Source organism: Anomalospiza imberbis, chromosome 2 (assembly GCF_031753505.1).
Source record: "Anomalospiza imberbis isolate Cuckoo-Finch-1a 21T00152 chromosome 2, ASM3175350v1, whole genome shotgun sequence".
Taxonomy (NCBI): Eukaryota; Metazoa; Chordata; class Aves; order Passeriformes; family Viduidae; genus Anomalospiza; species Anomalospiza imberbis.
The window spans coordinates 34801729-34820171 of record NC_089682.1 but is presented as its reverse complement, the minus strand read 5'-3'; the positions used below and the strand labels follow the sequence as shown (position 1 = coordinate 34820171).

General features: G+C 40.1%; 1 protein-coding gene across 11 annotated transcripts in view; it reads left to right on the top strand.

Moving 5' to 3' along the window:
- The window catches only part of POU2F1 (POU class 2 homeobox 1), a 112534-nt gene that overhangs the window by 82467 nt on the left and 11624 nt on the right, over positions 1 to 18443 (top strand). For all 11 annotated transcript variants that reach the window (XM_068180519.1, XM_068180521.1, XM_068180520.1 and 8 more), the window contains 8 exons: positions 3480 to 3574; positions 5847 to 6020; positions 9716 to 9857; positions 11984 to 12129; positions 12627 to 12806; positions 15617 to 15722; positions 16142 to 16487; positions 17247 to 17335. In XM_068180519.1, the coding sequence (XP_068036620.1) occupies positions 3480 to 3574; positions 5847 to 6020; positions 9716 to 9857; positions 11984 to 12129; positions 12627 to 12806; positions 15617 to 15722; positions 16142 to 16487; positions 17247 to 17335 (1278 nt within the window). The remainder of the gene's footprint in view (positions 1 to 3479; positions 3575 to 5846; positions 6021 to 9715; positions 9858 to 11983; positions 12130 to 12626; positions 12807 to 15616; positions 15723 to 16141; positions 16488 to 17246; positions 17336 to 18443) is intronic.

Here is an 18443-nt window from a genome sequence, read left to right as displayed (position 1 = left end):
GGACCATTATTCATGCTACTCTTAAACATTACAGGAAAAATCTTGAATGACAATAAATCTATTTACTATAACTATTATAAAAAATACTCTAAACTATCATACTTCTGCATAGATCCTTATCTGCCTCCATGCAGTCATTCTTTTAGAGTGCCACATAGGTGATTTGTTTGCCATATTTAATGCAGTAATACCACTGGACTCTTAAAACTGAGGGCAGAGGGTTAGGAATACGACCTCTGTAAAGTATGCAAGTACAATAGCAGCTTTTATAGGTTCAAAAAAATCATGTGGGTTGGAAGGGACCTCTGGAGACCAGGTAGAATTGTTCAAAGCAGGTCCAATTACAGCAGCTATTCAGTGCCTCAGCCAGTTGAATTGAACATGTCCAAGAATGAGGTTTCTGCAACATTCTCAAGTACCTGCCCTAAGAGTTGATTGCTATAATGTTAAAATATAAAAATAGTTTTCCTATATCTAGTTGGAGTTTTCCATGTTCCGATATCCATTGCATCTCGTTACAGTGTACCCTTGAGCAGAGTCCATTTCTGTCTTTGAAGAAGGTAGTAGGATCTCACCTTCTCCTCAGACTAAAAAAAAGCTCATTTACCTGTTCCATCCTGGTGGGCCTTGGATATAAAAAATCCAGGATGGCCTTGTGCCTTGTGCTGGGAAGCCCAAGGCTGAGAGCAGGACTCCAGCTATGGAGTGAAGGGGCAGAAGCTCAACCCTTGACTTGCTGGCTGCACTCCTGTGAGTACAGCCCAGGATGTGGTTGGCTGTCTTGAAAGGACACGCTGCCAATTCATGTTCATCAGATTGTCCTCCAGGAACCCCTGTGGGATTGCATTCCAGCCAGCCAGTGCCCACCCTGTATTGCTGCACAGGGTTATTCCAGCCCCCATGCAGAACATTGTATTTTCCTGCATCAGTCTTCATGAGGTTTCATTTGTCCAGCTGATCTAGGCTCTGGCTTGTGGCCTGTTGACCACTTCCCTATCTTTGGTTTGTCCACAGACCTGCTGAGAATATATTTTGTCCCATCAGCCTTCTTGGTAGTAAAGATATTAAGCAGTATTGGTGCCAGTATGAGTTTTTAAGGAAACAGCGGTGTTTGAAATGCCAGGATCTCAGTAGGTACCTAGAAGGAGAAGCTTAGACTGGTTCAAGTCATGTCTTAAAAGAGCAGAACTGCAGCTGCCCACCCACGACAGCCAAGGAGTGCCCAAAGTGTGTGCATGGCAACTGCCTGAAAAGGCTGTGATCAGGGGGAGAGACACATTTCCAAAATGGTCCAGCTGCTTTCCCCATCCCCTTCAGTCAGCTGGAGGTTGAATTGACTTGTTCTGTCTCCAGTTTCTGCCTGTGACACCTTGTGTCAGTATCTCTTACATAGGATAAAATTATGTAAAAGCAGAGTAGATTAAACATGTTCAGATTATCAGATTATTTTGTACTGATAATTCCATTATAATTACTTCAGACCATATGAGTGAGAATAAAATTAGGAAGAGTCTAGTCATCTTGTGCTCTTTAGCAGAATTGTTAATGCCAGAAAAACGTCCTCTGGGATTTCTCTGGGGACAGAAAGTCACAAAAGGCCAGTCCTAATTACTCTGATTGCAGTCATAGGAAAAGTCAGTAACTTGTAATCAATGGTGTTACCAGTGGACTAGAACTCAAATGTCATCACTGTCAGCTGCCTGGTTTTTATTTGTTTGTTTACAGCCACTCTGTAGTGATAGTGTGATGGGTTTGCCCCTTTCTCTTTCAAGCTGTCAGTTTAAAATTCACTATCACTGAATTAAGGTAAAAAACTGCACTTAGAGTGACTGTTTACTAATTAATATTTGTATTTGGGCAGCTAAAATCATCTTTCAAGTGAACAAATATTTGCATTGTAAAAAGCAATGTGTAGCTGTAGTAGGTGGCTGTCTTGGAAGTTCCTTGAGCAGCTCTGTTCCCTCACCGTGGTTTTTCAAAAACACAGCTGGAACACATTGATTATGTGGTGCAAAGAAAATTTACATCATTGTCTGTGCTGTGCTATTATATTACATAAACAGCTGTCTGTATTCTATAGGTCCTGAGCATCTCAATAGCAACACATTCTGTTTAAAATACACATTCAGCTCTTCATTAAACAAAAATCAAGTATTGCTGTCAGATGATAATTCTGTGCTTGTGTATCCCTTACTGAGGATACATTTTCTCCTTCTTAACCATAGTTAATCCCTCTTTCCATGTCTCTTTTGGCCTCAACCTTGCATAAAACATCCAGTTCCTCACTCAGTATTTATCAAGTCCTAAATTCTATTTCCCCTGCCTTTATTCTGCTAAGAGGTAGATCAGGCAGCTGATGATGTTGAATTTAAGTGGTACATAGTTGATGGTGGTATAGCAGTCCATCCATCTGTTGTTGCCCCTGGGTTTTAGGGACTAGGTATATTGAAGTGTAAGTTTAATTAGTTGGGTTCTTAATTATTATAGTGGAAATTGATAGTTGTAGCCAGGAGGTACCTAAAAAATAACAGTTAACATTTTTCACAGTAAAATTGAGGGATTTGACTAACTGTAAGTATATTTTTGTCAAGATTCTGTCCCTTAAAAATAGATATGTTTTTGCATTAGAAATGAAAAAAAATTGACAGTTTCTAGTTAATTTAGAGATGCAGGCATGTAACTCAATTTCCTCAGAGATTTAATAAACTGTACAAATAGTGAGCTGTAAGGGAATTTATTTGTAGATTGACAGCATGTTAGACATATTGATTCTTAAAGTTGCAACTGTTCTTTGATGTTGTCACCTTTTCATAGTAGCAGGGTTTTCCTATATTCAGTGTAGTGTTTGTTCTATTTGTTAAAATTGAGCAGTGTTCAGTATCTTACCTGAACTTTAATTCCAATTACTTTTCCAAAAGATTCCTACTTTATTTGACCCAGGAGGGAGTTATCTAGGCTTGTTGTGTCTTCTGGTGTGGTCTGCTTAAGTCTGCCAGAAAGTTTCCTTCTTGTTAGGCAGCTGGCATAGGTGATCAAGGAGTGAAACTTGTGGTTTTGCTTAGGATTTTGAATTTTATCTCATTAGTGCTCAGTATTTTTATATGTCTCCGCAATTCTTGGTCAGCTCTTGGTTCTGGATACACCAGAAGAGGTGTATCCAAACTCTGCATGCTGAGAGTAAATGATTCCTGCACATGGAACTGGGATGACCTAGATCACTACCAACTCTTTCTGCAGAGGACACTTACACACACTTCTCCCTCTTACCCTTCCGTCACCACTTACACCTCAGGGAAATGCAAGGGGATTTTGGGCTGAAAACTCCAAAGTCTGAACATATCTATGCAAGGCTGAAACAAAAGCTCATATCTCCATTTTTTTTTTTAACTTTCCACCATTTGGTAAGAGCCTTGTTTTACCACATTTCATGTTTTAGTGGTTTTGACTGACAAACCAAACACTCACTTTTCTCTCTCCAGGTCTCCTGCAAGCGCAGAATCTCTTAACGCAACTACCTCAGCAAAGCCAAGCCAACCTCCTGCAGTCTCAGCCAAGCATCACCCTTGCCTCGCAGGTCAGGCTTTTTCCTACACTTCATGACTTGCTTTGAGGGGATTTAAACAATGGCAAGTGAATGGACTTTGTATTAGTTACCTGAATAGATGTTGTAGCTGTAACAATGAATTTGTCTTTCTAGATAGTTCAGGTTTGTAGCTCCCACCCCAATGTGCCCTTTTCCAGGCTTTAACATTCTAAAGTGGGTTTTTAACTGGAAATTTTCATGATTGATACCTTGAGTTAATGGCACTAGAGCATCGTTTGATTTCCTGTAAGGTTTTCTTGAAAATTCAGAGGAGCAAGGTGTGAGCTCCCTTAAAAGCTCCAAAAGGGGTTCACTGACAAGCCTCTTTCTGAAGATTGCAGTGGTAATCTATCTTTATTTTAGTGTAGTTATTTTGCAATCACTGCTAAGTCATTGCCAGTCCTACTAGTTAGCATCTGTGAAACTGAAGAGATTGTTAGAAATTAAATATTTGAATATTCTGATAGATGTCTATTAAAATATTAGAGCTCTGTGATTAAGTTTTCAGACTATAAGAAAAGCAATTTTAAGGTTGCATGTGCCTGCAAATTTAGTTGTGCTTGGCTCTGGGTTTTACTGTGCAGTTTAGTTTCATGGCTTCATGCTGTTTCTCAAATACCATGTAATATCACACAGTATCTTCCTGCCACCTCGGTTACATACAAGAATTTTCTAGTCTACAATAAGGTGCCTGAGTCTATCAGAGTCTTAGAAAACTACATTTTCTATTATACCATCTCTAGTATTTTTCATGCACCATGTGGGAAATGGAATTTGTCTCACCTCTAGTTCATACCTCAGCTAGCAGCATGATTCCACACTAAAGATTATTCTTAGTTTAAAAAAAAACATTAAAACCACTAAGAAAGAGTAAATCATGTAAAGTGGGTGAAATCAGTAAAGACATATTGCAGTAATTACCCACTATGATTAATGTAAATTAAAAAATATTAAGAACCTTTAAGTGTGACACATGTATCTGCAATCCTAGAAAGATCATATATGATTACATTATTTCTCAAGTAATGGAATTATAGATCTTGACCTCCCTCTACCATCTGCTGTACACTGCAAAACACTACACTAACCCAGGAGGAAAACATGTTATAAGGAGTTATGTAAAGACTGAGCTATATGTAGGCCATTTCTTTTAAAAGAGCCTTTTCTGAACCTTTGCATAGACTTTGCATAATACTCTAGTGCTGCCTGGACTTGAGGCTGTTCTTGTTTGCCCTGAAGGAGTCCAGAGTTTCAGAACTGGGCATAGGACACAGAGGCATGAAATCACCTTTACTGAAGAGCCCCAGCTAAACTGACTAGAATTTAACTGGAGTAGATGATTTGTCTCTGCATCTCACCTGATCATGGCATGTAAGGAGGTAGAGCTATGCACTCAAAACATGTTTCCAGTGTTCTTGTTGCACATAAAGCCTGAACTGTTGTGCAATACAAGATCTAAATAGATTTTGTTCACCTGTGAACATTTTCCAAGATGATAATTTTTTTCAGATATTTATTGTAGTTGCATCGCAAAATGCTTTGGTATGCCAATGTTCAGGAATAGTGAACCTTCCACAGACTTCCTAGAAAATTACCCTTTATGTAGAAGAAAAGTGTGTCCTAAAATGAATCATTTTCTGCAGATTGCCTTTGCTTAATTTCTTGTGTCACCAGTATGCTCATTTTATTGTTGCAACTGTCAGCGGAAGGGCTAGATGTAAATCTAGTCTTTTCTTCCTGAACAGTTGTGTCAGTCACAAGAGATGGCATTAGAGGAAATTTGCCATGTTTGCTGCATCTATATGTGCTCACTCTTCCAGGATTAAATAGGAGATTTCAGTCTTTTGGGCTGATGACAATCTGCCACCTCACGAGACCAGTAGATTCAATTTTAATTTTTTTCCAAAGGAATGAATGCCAAGGTGTTTATAAGTGATAGAAGTATACCAAGTAGAGTGTGTTCAGCCTTTCTTTGAGCAGTTTATGCAGCAAGTAAAAGTTGTTGGTTACCACTGAACATCTCTTACTTTTCTTCAACTGGTTACGACAAAACCGTTAAAAGCCTGTCATTCTATTGTAGTTTTCTGGATTGTGTTTGCTTGTTCTGGAGAGAAATGTTAATAAATTGGAGGAACTCGCAGATTTCAGGAAATGTCCAATCCACTGACCTCTCTCACAAGAACGTCACATACCTTTTAGGAATTTAATTTCTGTTGATTATCCTCTTAAGCCTGATTTTCATCCCTTCCTTGCTGTCCAATAGCCAGCAACCCCAACACGCACAATAGCAGCGACCCCCATTCAGCCACTTCCACAGAGCCAGTCAACACCAAAGCGAATCGACACTCCCAGCTTGGAGGAGCCCAGTGACCTTGAGGAGCTTGAGCAGTTTGCCAAGACTTTCAAACAAAGACGGATCAAACTTGGATTCACTCAGGTGAGACTGCGTACCTTAGTGCCTGCCAGTGTGGAACCTGAGGTCTCATCTTTCAAGTCTGGGGGGAGACTACAATTCCATCATTTCCTAGGAGAACCTGCTTAAATAGGGTTATGCTCTGGCCTTTATGTGGGGGATTTCTAAGAAATAACAGAAAAAGCCATACATCCATCTTACTTCCCTGTTGGTTTTAAAGCATAGCCATTTTCCCAGCAGGGGAAAGCGTGCATTTACCAGCTCCAGATGTCATTGCATGTGCACTATTCATTCTATGGGATGTGACATGAATGGGACAAAGCACTTTAAAGCTGCCTTCAGAAGTACAAAGTTCCAAAAATCATACAGTACAATTAACTGCTCTGTGTGTTTAAAAAGTGTATCACATCTGTGCAGTTGCTTTGGATGTCAAAGGGTTTTTATCTCTCAAGCGTATTTTCCTATTAAACATCAATGATTTCTGTATTTAATGCTTTTGCTAAGGTTCCTAAACAAAACCTGAAAGGACTGTCACCTTTGAAGTTTTCTCCTTACAAGGGTGAACTGGAGTTGTGGTTTGTTTTGGTTTGTTTAAAATCTCTGAAATACCCGGAGAGAAGAAGAAAAATAATTTTAAACATAGTGAAGATGGTTGAATGAAGACGACAATTAAAAGTACAAAGTGCATTTATATGTTCCATTATTCTGTTGAAAAGAACTGGGTTCCAAGAGTCCTTTCTTATTAATATAAAAATTATTTTCCCCCCTGCAAAATTAAAGTATCTCCCCAGGTAAACAATTAGTTTTGACAGGAGTCTATGGTTAAGCGTAAGCGTGTTTTTACTAGAAGAAAGAGCATGCAAAAATCAAAGTCTGAGCTTAGAGCAGTTAGTCCAACATATGTGATGGAATAGAATAAGTAAATCTACTCTAGCTGAAAGTATGTGCTGTAGTCAGATTTATTTTTCTGGCAAAGTCCTAAATTGAAAAATCAAAGTTCATAATGAGAGTTCCTGGCAGCATCTTAATTATAAGTCAAGAACAGAATGTTCTTAGTTAAATGAAGTCCATTTTGCTGTCACGTGTGTCTCCTTCCCTCCCTTCTTTCCACTAGAGGGAGGCACAGAAATACAAGCGATGGACACACACAAAAGCTCGAATAGAGCAGCACAGAATAGAGGAAAATACAATAGCTTCCCTATAGTCTGACAGAGGAGGTTCGTGTAGATCTCTCATTATTATGTTTAATCTGCCCTGCTGTGAGATGATTATAAAAGCTCAACTAGACTTTTTAAGCTACATGTTAACCTTTCTTTATTGACCTGGTTATGAATTTTCATGGTGAGGAAAAATGAACACAACTGCTCAGGCTTGCATTTCAGTATTTGCTTTTCAGATTAAAAAAGGGGAATCTTGAGAATGTGATAAAATTACATTCGGTCATTCCTATCCTACTCTGAGTCTGTATGTCTGTAATTAGGCTGTTCTAATAACTTTAACCTAATTGCATAATTGGATGATAATTAGAGACCCCGATTACTTTGGTTTCCTATAGTTGGATAAATAGACTGCCTTTCAGAGGATAAAAGAAATTCATTTCCAGCAGTACTGTAAGCTTTTTCAGACTCACCCCACCCCTGCCTTTCAAAAATAATTGTAAGATTTAGTTTGCATTGCAAACTAATCACTTACTACATTCTGTCGTGTGAACAATAAAACAGGTTTTGAATTTCAGCAGTTCTGCCTCTTCTCCCACCCTGAAATGTGGGTGATGCATTTAAATCCCTTTGTTTGTTTTCCTTAAAAATACCTCCATATTTGACATACAGGGACACAATGAGCAAACTGCACCTTAGCATCCTTGCAGGCCTGGGACTAATTGCTCAGTACCGATTCAAGCAACGTGAGTGAACATTTTAGACAGTGTTGTTTTTATTCTGTGAAAGGTATTGCCTCTGCTAGACCATCTGAGCTTCTTAACAGACCAGTACACACAACAGTGATGTACCTTATAATCAGTTGCAGTTCATTACCAGAGCTTCAGAAAACCTAGAGTAGATCAGATGTGTATACAGTGCCTTTTTTACTCTGTTCCATCATATCTCTGGGCCATCCCAATATATAAAAGTCTCATTCCAATATGTAAATTCCTTTGCCTACAGCTGAAATGCTGCCACCTTTTGGCATTGACAAAGAAATGGTTAACTATTCATTTTAAATCAGATGGCAAATGTTTGTAAGAACAACATAAATGTAGAATTAAATTTAGTTGGGGGACTGGAGCAAATTTCATAACGCTTTCCTGCCAAGACATAAATCAAGTTATCTCTAAAATGGTTTACATAGCCAGGTTTTCTTCTTCATAAACCCAGAAGAGCATCCACGCTACTCCTCTTGGAATGATTTATGAGTTTTAAAATGCACAGAATCCTGGCATATACGTAGAGGCAAAAATGTGAGTTCCCACGTGTTTCCTCTGATTGAAGGGCACACAAACCAATTGTTCTGGTCCTCTTCTAGGAAGGAAATTGTTTTCTTTGCTCAACCTGCACAATTTACTAAGCTTCCCAAAGATTGTTTTCTTCCTGGCTTGTGTGTGGCCACTCTGCATGCTGTCAGTGTACTCATACCCAGCTGTGGTTGTGGAGCTGACCTCAGAGAAAAGCGAGCTTTATGCCCAGCCCAACTAACCCATTTGCAATTAAACTCCACTAACTGTGCTCCAGCTTTTCAGCCTCTTCTTCCACACTTTTCATACTTTGTTTTGCGCTTAAAAAAATAAAAATCTAAATAAAGCTACTTTAGACCAAATAGTATACTTGAAATATAAGTGCATTTTTTTTCAAAGGGCAGGACCTTCCAGCTTTAAAGCAAAGCATGAAAATATTATGGTGTTTTTCATGGCCACAATCAAGAATGGATTGATTTTTTTTTTAAACACCACTTTCCAAGTGTATGCTTACATAGCTGTATAATATATACATAAATATTAGGATAAGCAGAATGTCTGCTAGCAGAATAGTTGGCTAAAACTGAGATTAAAAAGCAATAACAGATGTAAAGAGATGATAATCTGCCTGTAAATCTCCTGGATGGCTTTCTGGCAGATGGGTAATGATAGTCAAGACTGCAGTTAATCATTACTTGAAATGGTTCAACTTCTTGTATGCTTTGAAATTTGTATCTATTGGGGAGAAATTTGGTTTGAACCTCAGAAGATACTAACAGTTCAGATAAGAATATTTCTGCATCTATTTAAATGTGATGTATGTCTGCAAACATCTTGTCCTGACTATTTTCTACAAATTTGGAAAAGTAAATTCATTGCATTTCTGCTTATTTGAACTTTCCTTCTTCAATGTGAAATATGCAGAAAAACTTAAATCTGCTCCTAAAGAGAGCTTGGCCTTTACTTATTTATAAAACTTAAGAAAAAATTAGGAGTTAACATTCAGTGGAATGTGCTGCTCAGTGATAATGCTAAGAAGACAAAGCATCAGGGATTTCCTGGAAAGAGTTGCAAGGTTAAACTGACCGAGGTTTGACATTTCTTTATGATTATTGCTTTAGCATGAATCTTGGTAGCACTGAGAAAGCCTCTGTGAGACTGAAATCCCACGCAGCAGTGGAGTCACTAAGAGAACACCAGAATGTGACAGGATTCCTTGCTTTGGAAGTGCCTATGTCAGTGAATCCCTTTTTTCTCTTTCTTTGTCCAGGGTGATGTTGGGCTCGCTATGGGCAAACTCTATGGAAATGACTTCAGCCAAACTACCATCTCTCGCTTTGAAGCCTTGAACCTCAGCTTTAAGAACATGTGCAAGTTAAAGCCACTTCTGGAAAAGTGGCTCAATGATGCAGGTGAATGAGTCTGTGTATTTCTTCACCAGCCTACCAAAATCAGTAGGATTCTGAAAAGCTGCTTCGTTTGTGCCCTTATGGTTTTATGAAGCTACCAGCCTTTGTAGCTGCCCAGGGGACAAATGAAGGTGTAGAAATAGGGGTCCATAGTTCCCTTTCCATGTGCCTATATGCATCCAAAATAGTTCTAGTATGAACTTTCAGAACTGTGTTCTCTAGACACCTGAACCATTGCATGGGATGAGGTACAATATGTGTTGTGGTTTTCCTCCTTCGCGTATGTTAATGCATATAACTTCTAATCCTCTTCTAGCTTTCTTTTTCAGATGTGTAGTAGAGAGAGAGTTGCATGATTTGTTATTTCAGTAGGCAGAGCTTATTGCATCCATCTCCTTCCATACCCCTGTGTGCATTCCTTTTATCTCTCTCCAAGGGTTCAGATAAAGAATATTTTTCCCTGTAGGAAGAGTTTTTTGTGGGTTAGGTTTTACTTTTTCCCTCCCATATTAATTTTTTTTCTGGGATACAAGTTATTCACTATGCCAGTGTTGGTAGTGTTCTTTTATTTTTTTTTTTATTTCCCACCAGCAAAAGGAGCTTATGTGGTAGTGCTAGGTGTTAGGAGAGAAAGTGTTTGAGAGTGCTGTCAGCCAGTTTTTTCTTCCAAGTATGCAATTGTACATAGTATAAAACTGATGGATATGTTAAACAGATGGCAGGGTTGGTGTGTGCCTTCCTATTTTTACCAAAGTGGAGGGAGCTTTATGCTGGCATCTACAACATTCTCTGAAATTTTGAAAGTAATTTCATGCAGTGTTGAAAATTTGTCTGCATTGAGAAGAGGAAGTGTCATTCTGTTGTGCTGACAGGGGTTATCATTAGCTGTTGTAGGTCTGTGATAGGAAACATAAATACCTCCACACTGAGTGCTCAAGTCCACAGGACAGCAGTCCCCAAACCTTCCAGCAACATTGGGTGGATCCAGTGCTGCAAGGAATGTCATAGGGGCTCTTTTTCCTGCTAACCTGAAGAAATCCTTGTCTCTGTAAAGTTGAAGACTGTGAACAGTGTCGGGGTTCTTCACATCCTGCAAGTGGGGAACCATTGTGTTTGGCTCTGACTCAGTTTTATGAAAATCTTTGGAAGAAAGATTCAGGTGACTTTAGAGGCTACTGTTTTAGGTAAAAGTAGGCAGGAGAAGCATACCAGTGGTTCCAGAATATATTGCCATGGAACTCAGCTGGTTCTCACTGGAGTTTTCAGTATGAGGAAGGGTTTCCACATATTTACAGGTGCCATTACTATTTTTAAAAAAATCTAGAAAAAACTTGCCCATTTGGTTCTGAATCAGAATAATGGTGGGCATTGTGAACTTTGACACCTGCTTATCACCCACAAACCCCAGGGTAGTGAAGGAACTCCAGCCACAATTAATGGTTTTGTTTAAATTTTCTGCGGAAACTTGCCATTTGGTTAGATTGCTCTTCCTGCTGCAGAGTGGGGTTAAATGTTCTCTCTTTGCTCCTCTGTGAAGCCAGAAAGACAGGATTAGGTGTTAAGAGCCCTGGTGAAGTTCAGAAGGGGAAGCTGCTCACTGTGTGGAGTGGTTGGTAGCCCTGAGTATCTGCTAAGATGTCCAGAGAGAAGAGATTGAACACTGTGGAGATGGTTATGAACTTCTCTTCCTCGAGTGTTTTGTTGAGTGGGTAAAAGAAATTTCAGGCTGCTCAGATTTTTTTCATAACTGCCTGTGACTTTCAGCTATGGCTCATGGATATCAAGTGCTCCTTTTTCCTTTTAACTGGGGCTTGCAGTGAGTCAGTAGGGAGTAGAATGAGATGTGGGAGACAAACTCTGTATATAGGTATTATAAAAGGGATACTGTGGTAGCATACAGGAGCAGAGGGCATCCTCTGGGTTTATTTGTAGCTTTTGAGTTTCAGGTATATGTTGTCATTTGTAAATAACAGTGATTAATGCATGGGATCTTCATAAACCTCTATGTATTTGGAATAGATGCAGAGCAGGTCTTAACATACCTTGCACAGGTGAAGAACACTTCCATTAGACTGCACTGCATTCAGATGAAATCTCCTGATCTCCTGTATTACTTTCTTCTTTTTCAGAAAACCTCTCATCTGATTCAACTCTGTCCAGCCCAAGTGCCCTGAATTCTCCAGGGCAAGGGATCGAAGGCTTGAACCGTAGGAGGAAGAAACGCACCAGCATAGAGACCAACATACGTGTGGCCTTAGAGAAGAGTTTCCTGGAGGTCAGTGGTCCTGGTGCTGAGCTCAGCCTATGAAGAAATGGAGAAACTTCACTTAACAATTATATGTGTTAGAGTGAACCTGTTACTGTGCTATTTAGGAAAGTGCTAGTACTAAACAAGGGGAATACAAAAGCCGTGCCAAGAAACGTGCATCAACATCTGTCTCGCTTTAAAAACAAACACAAACCCCCTCAGAAAAACTCACTGGTTCTTGCAGTTCACTGACTATGTGATTTTGCATTCCAGTATACTCAGACATAGCTTTAAATATTACCCTTCATGAGGATGGATAAATGAAGGAATAGTCTAAGCACACATAATTTGAGGTTTTTAGGTGGAGGGCAGAAGCATCTGCTGTGGTTTGTCTCTATGGTGCCACTGACCAGATTCTGGATCTAAATCACCAATTCAGATTTTGGCCTGCTGGAGAAGCAGCTATGATGCAAAACTTCAGGAGGTAATTTCAGAGCTTTTCAAATACCATTTTCTTTTGTCAGAACCAAAAGCCTACCTCGGATGAGATCGCCATGATAGCTGACCAGCTAAACATGGAGAAGGAGGTGATCCGCGTTTGGTTCTGTAACCGGCGCCAGAAGGAGAAAAGGATCAACCCACCCAGCAGTGGTGGAACCAGCAGCTCGCCCATCAAAGCAATTTTCCCTTGTCCAACCTCACTGGTAAGACTCAAGAATGGTGTTGACAAAGATCACTGGTGGAGGTGGTTCTGTTGTGCTCACTGTGGAAGCTACACATGCTGCACCTTCTTTGTACAGCAGATTTGTTTTCACGTATTTATGTTTTACTGGAATTTTGAGTGTTCCACCTGGGTACTGTCTAAGAGAGATAATGCTTACAAATCAGGCACTAGTCAGGCCTTCAGTGAGAGTGTTTTATTTAGTCAGCTCATGAGCAAATATTCTGGCTACCAAATTTGCACTTGGGGTTATTGCTTTGAACTTACTTCAGATAATACATCCAGTTTATATATGGACTTTCCTTCTTTTGCCCATTTTAAAAAAATAAAATAATATTATTTTTTTTAAAGAGCTTAATAGCTCTCCCCATCAACTCTTATTTTAGCAGCTCTGGTCAGTAAATGGGCAGCAGTAAAATGTGTCATGCACTGGAACAGGTTGCCCAGAGAGGCTGTGGAATCTCCCTCGCTGGAGATACTCGAGAGCCATCTGGACTCAGTTCTGTGCCATGTGCTCTAGGACTGAACCTGCAGGGAGGTTGGACCAAAGGACCCACTGTGGTCCCTTCCAATCTTACCCATCCTTTGATTCTGCATCATTTGGAGACTTAGGTCACACAAATCCAGTGATACCGTTGTTGTTACTTCTAGTCAGAAATGATTTATGTAAAAGAAAGGCATGGAACAGAAGAACAGTTTAGCTAATACTCATGTAATTAATTTCCCACACTTGTATTTACCTCAGGTAAACACAAACTTCATGAAAATAAGAGTAACAAAACACATGCATCAAGGTTCCTTCAGCACCTTTGCTACCAATGTCCATGGAGGTCTGTTTTCATAAATAGAAACAGTAGCTATTAGATTTCATAGTAGCTATGCTAATAGGAATGTGGTGGAATTTATGTAGCCTGTAGCTGTCCTTTTGTAGTATTTATTCCACCCTCATCACCGTAGTAGCTAATATCTTCCAGTACTTCATTAAACCATTAATTTTGGTGACGTGTTATTCTCTCCCCTCATCCTTGTCTCAGGGTGTGTGTGCATGCAACCTTTTGTTTCAGGGGAAGGGCTGTGTTAAGTGTGCTTAGTCTTTTTTATTATTATTATTGGTTTGGGTTTTTTTTTTTTTTTGCCCAGTTGCAAAGCAAGGTTGCATACCTTGCTACCAAAGCAGAATATAGTGAGATTTATGATAGTATGTTTTAGTAACTGTGCAAGTTCCTTCAGACTGCAACTTAAAGGAGCTTTCCTAGGGAAATTTTCCTGTTGCTATAATCTGCCACTGTATAGAAGAAATTGAGGTGTTAACCACAGTCTCCCTTTCATCAGTGAAGTTTCACTAGTGCTTTCACTCATTCTAAGCTTCTCTTAAGACTGTGCTGCTGCTCAAATGGATGTTCCAGCCCTGCTGCCACCAGCCTTCACTGCCTGTGTGCTTTGTTGATTCCTTGTGTCAGCTCTGGAGATTGTGCCCATAGGATGCTTGGGCTTACTTTAGTAGTTTGACTGCAAATTAGCCATGTGAGGAGCAATGATGAATTTTCAGTATGGTTAGATAACCAGTGTGACTTGCAGCCTGGCTGCACGAGGGCGAGGGCTCTGCAGCAGGATTGGAGGGGAAGGCTCCTTTTGGGGGCAGCCTCCTTTTGCATTGGCTGGAGTCAGTCACTGTAACCACAGAGGTGAGCTATATTAATTCCAGGTCATTTTCTGCCCTGAAATAGGGATGGTGACCTTGGCCTTAACTGCTTGCTGGACAGATGACAGATGTGGTGGCTAGGCTGCATTAGTGGGAGGTGTACTGTGCATCCAGCTCCTCTTAATTTCATACACTATTTGAGATGGGCAGAAAGCTTTCAGATCTGTCCCAGTTGCCCCAGTCTTGTTTAAAATGCGTGAAGCATTTGACTCCCTCTAAGAGGCAGGAGAGATATTTCTTTGATAATAGACATAAGGTAAGAGAGTGGAAAGGAGGAATGTTTAGCCTGTATCCTTGGCTATGTTCTCTTGGGCAATTCTGAAGGATTCATTTCTCTCATTGATGTATAACAGCCTTCAAATATTACTGTTGGACACCATTTCTTGTCCATAAAACGTCCCTTCCTTATATTTCATTTTTCCTCATAAGCTAGTTTCTCCAGCCTTAAATCTTTGGTGTTTATCTGTAATGTCTTCAGTTTATTGTAGTTTTCTTGTAATAAGCCATCCACAATTGAAAACTCCATTTGTATGTTTTAAAATTCAGAGATCCTTCCTCTGGCACAAGGAAGCTTATCAAAGTAAAGTTTATAGTTTGGTTGAATAAAAGTGAAATGTTATGCTGCTTCTCCATATAAACACATTACTCTAAATACCTTTGTTAATGCTGGGACATTTGCATAACTTTATCAGAAAAAGAGATTTGGAGCTGAAAAGATGTTTAAACAAGAAAAAAAAAAAGAATAGAAATAATATATTTTGTTACTCTTTCTGTAAGAGTGTCTCTATTAAAACGAGGTGCTGTCTTTGTGGGGTGGCAGAGAGGGCTAACTTGCAGTCTTGAGACGATATGCATAGGGGTGTATCTGCTTGCAAATACTGAATTATTAGGAATAAAGATATTGCTGGCAATTAGAGAAGATCCTGTGTTTGTTTCATTTTGAATGATAAAGTAACCAAATTACAAAAAAAATTAATTTATATGCAGAATTTTTGCTGATAACTTCCTCAGCTGAGGGTGGAAAGAAAGAAATCCAGGACTAGAGTGTAACTCTGAGCAGCTGAGCAGTTTTATTCGTTTTTGACCTCCAGGTGGCAACCACGCCAAGCCTTGTGACTAGCAGTGCAGCTACAACCCTGACTGTCAACCCCGTGCTCCCTCTGGCCAGTCCTGCTGTCACCAGTCTGTCAGTCACAGGTAAGGGCTGATCTCTGCTGCCACCGCATCAACCCCTACCGTTTGTCCCTTTTGAATTCCTAAAAGAGTCATTCACTATTGGTCACTGGGATCCCAGGACATTCTTGTCATCGTTTCTTGTTGCTGCACTAGCAAGCTTCAGTTTTTGTGACCACTGAATTGACTTTTCCAGGAATAAAATCACAGGTGGTGCTGAAACAAAATATACTGTATTTCATTGCTGGCTTCTGGAGCTCCTCAGCCTCCCATTGGGAAGTGTCATTTCATTTTTTCATTTGAGCTCTTGGTGCTTCTTGGTACTACAGAAATGTGTGCTTGTGCCCCTTTCAGCTGGACATGCAGTTGGGATCAGGTGGGCAGGGGTTTCTGCTGTCTGGTATCCATGTTTTGTACTGATCTGACCAGAACCATTCTTCCAGGCACAACAGAAACCACCTCCAACAACACGGCAACAGTGATTTCAACAGCACCTCCAGCTTCTTCAGCGGTGACATCACCCTCCCCGAGCCCTTCCCCTTCTGCCTCAGCCTCCACTTCAGAGGCCTCCAGTGCCAGTGAGACCAGCACAACACAGACAACCTCCACTCCCTTGTCCTCCCCTCTCGGGACCAGCCAGGTGATGGTAACGGCATCAGGGTTGCAAACGGCGGCAGCGGCCGCGTTACAAGGAGCTGCACAGTTGCCTGCAAATGCAAGTCTTGCTGCCATGGCTGCTGCAGCAGGACTAAACCCAGGCTTGATGGCATCCTCGCAGTTTGCAGCTGGGTAAGGATCTGTTTTGCACACCCTTTTAGGTGAGGTGACAGAAGAGTGAAGGAAAATGCTTGGGATAAATTGCTTTTATGTATCACTGTCATTTATCTCAGATTCTGAAGGTTTGCTCATAGATGGCAATGGACCATTCCCATCACAGTACACAAATACTGTGTTCATTTTAAAGGTGAAAAAGCTGTGTTGCAGTGATGATGTTGTTTGATAAATCATTCATCCCACTGCAGAGCTTGACTTAAAAACTGCAACTTACCACTGAACCATAGAATCTGTCCTTTTAATTGTAAAATGGAGAGATAGCCTAGACCCACTTCACACCTCTGTATTCATTTCTCCATCATGTGCAAGAAATTCTCAAAGATGCTGTATGATGTATTGTTGAAGTTACGGTTTAGAAATGTTGCTCAGACAGATGTTTCTTTTATTTCTCTTGATTTACATATTTCTTATCTGCATTTGGGAGAGGATGATAGTTCTCTAACAATTAACAGTTTTCCCAAAATACTTCACAAGAATATTTTACACCAACAATCAATGCAAGTCATGTTATTTACTGTGCTTGTACTTCAGGTGTGTCATGAATCCCTCATGGAGTTAAAAGTAAAATAATCCAAAACTAGCCCTTACTCTCTGGTCTTTCCTCCCTCCTTCACCCTTTTTTAAAAATATGATGGTGTACTTTTGAACAGTGACAACCTTTTCTTAACAATAACGCTCTTTCTCTTTCCCACTTCTTTCATGATCTTGCTGCAGAGGTGCCTTACTCAGTCTCAATCCAGGGACATTAGGTGGTGCTCTCAGCCCGGCCCTGATGAGCAACAGTACACTGGCAACTATTCAAGGTCAGTAGTGTTCCTTTTAATGCATCTCTGTCACACAACTTCAGTTTATGCACTCTGGTTTTGTCTACCAGAGAGCACTGACTCCTCAGCACTGGGCATAAATTGTGTAGGAGTAAAGGCTTTACAAAATCAAATGTGCAAATACATTTTGTGGGTCACAGAGATACGAGCAGGTACAACTTCAGATAGGGAATAAGAGCTGTGTATGATTTAAAGGAGGCATTTAAGATGCTGAATATAATCTGTAATTTATTTTGTTGTCCTTGCCTCATTGGCCTGTATCTCTAGCAGGTTAGAGATTTGCTTTTTATAGCTCTTTTATAGTCTGCTTGAGCAGACTTGCACCATTCTGAGGTCTCTTGGAAGGGCAGTTCTGAGCAAGTCTTGATCCCGAATTCTTGTCTTCATATGTATTTGGAAAGAACCTGCAACAAGCGTCCTGCCTCCTAAAATCCTTATGTAGAACTTGAAATAGATAAATCCACATTCAGAAGAGTAAATATTTATTTGTTTTGGAAGTAGCACAAAGCCAGAAGTTACCACTGGCTTCACCAAGAGTTGTTTTGAGTTCGTAGTTTGCCACCCGTAAAAACTGGGTGGTACAAGTGTCTAAAGAGCTAGGTAACCTGTGTGTCCAAATATCCTCTAAACTAGCTGAACAAATCTTATTTCTAAGTTGCAAAGTCATAAAGTGTCACAGATAAATTTAGGAGATCATAATCTAAGGCAGACTGAACACTGTACACTCGTGAGAGTAAGTTGTAACAGTGGTTGGTTATATGTCAACATTTTAAATGTTACGCTTAAGGTTACATGACCTTCTCCATCTTGTGATAGCTGTCATTTCACATGAACCCTCATCTCAGCCCCTCCCAGTGCAAGTTGCCTTGGATGCACAGGCTCTCTGTGGCAGAAAACATAGACCAGTATTGTGCTAAAAGAGCTGAAGAAAGGCACAGTGGAATTAGTCTAGCAGCAAATGAAAGAAGTGTTTTAGTATCTGCAAGATCTTGTCTGATGGTTATTTGGAAAAAAAAAAACCAAACCAGCCTATGATGAGACAGCTGCCCTCAGCGATTTAGAGAGCACACATATCAGAAAAAGGCAA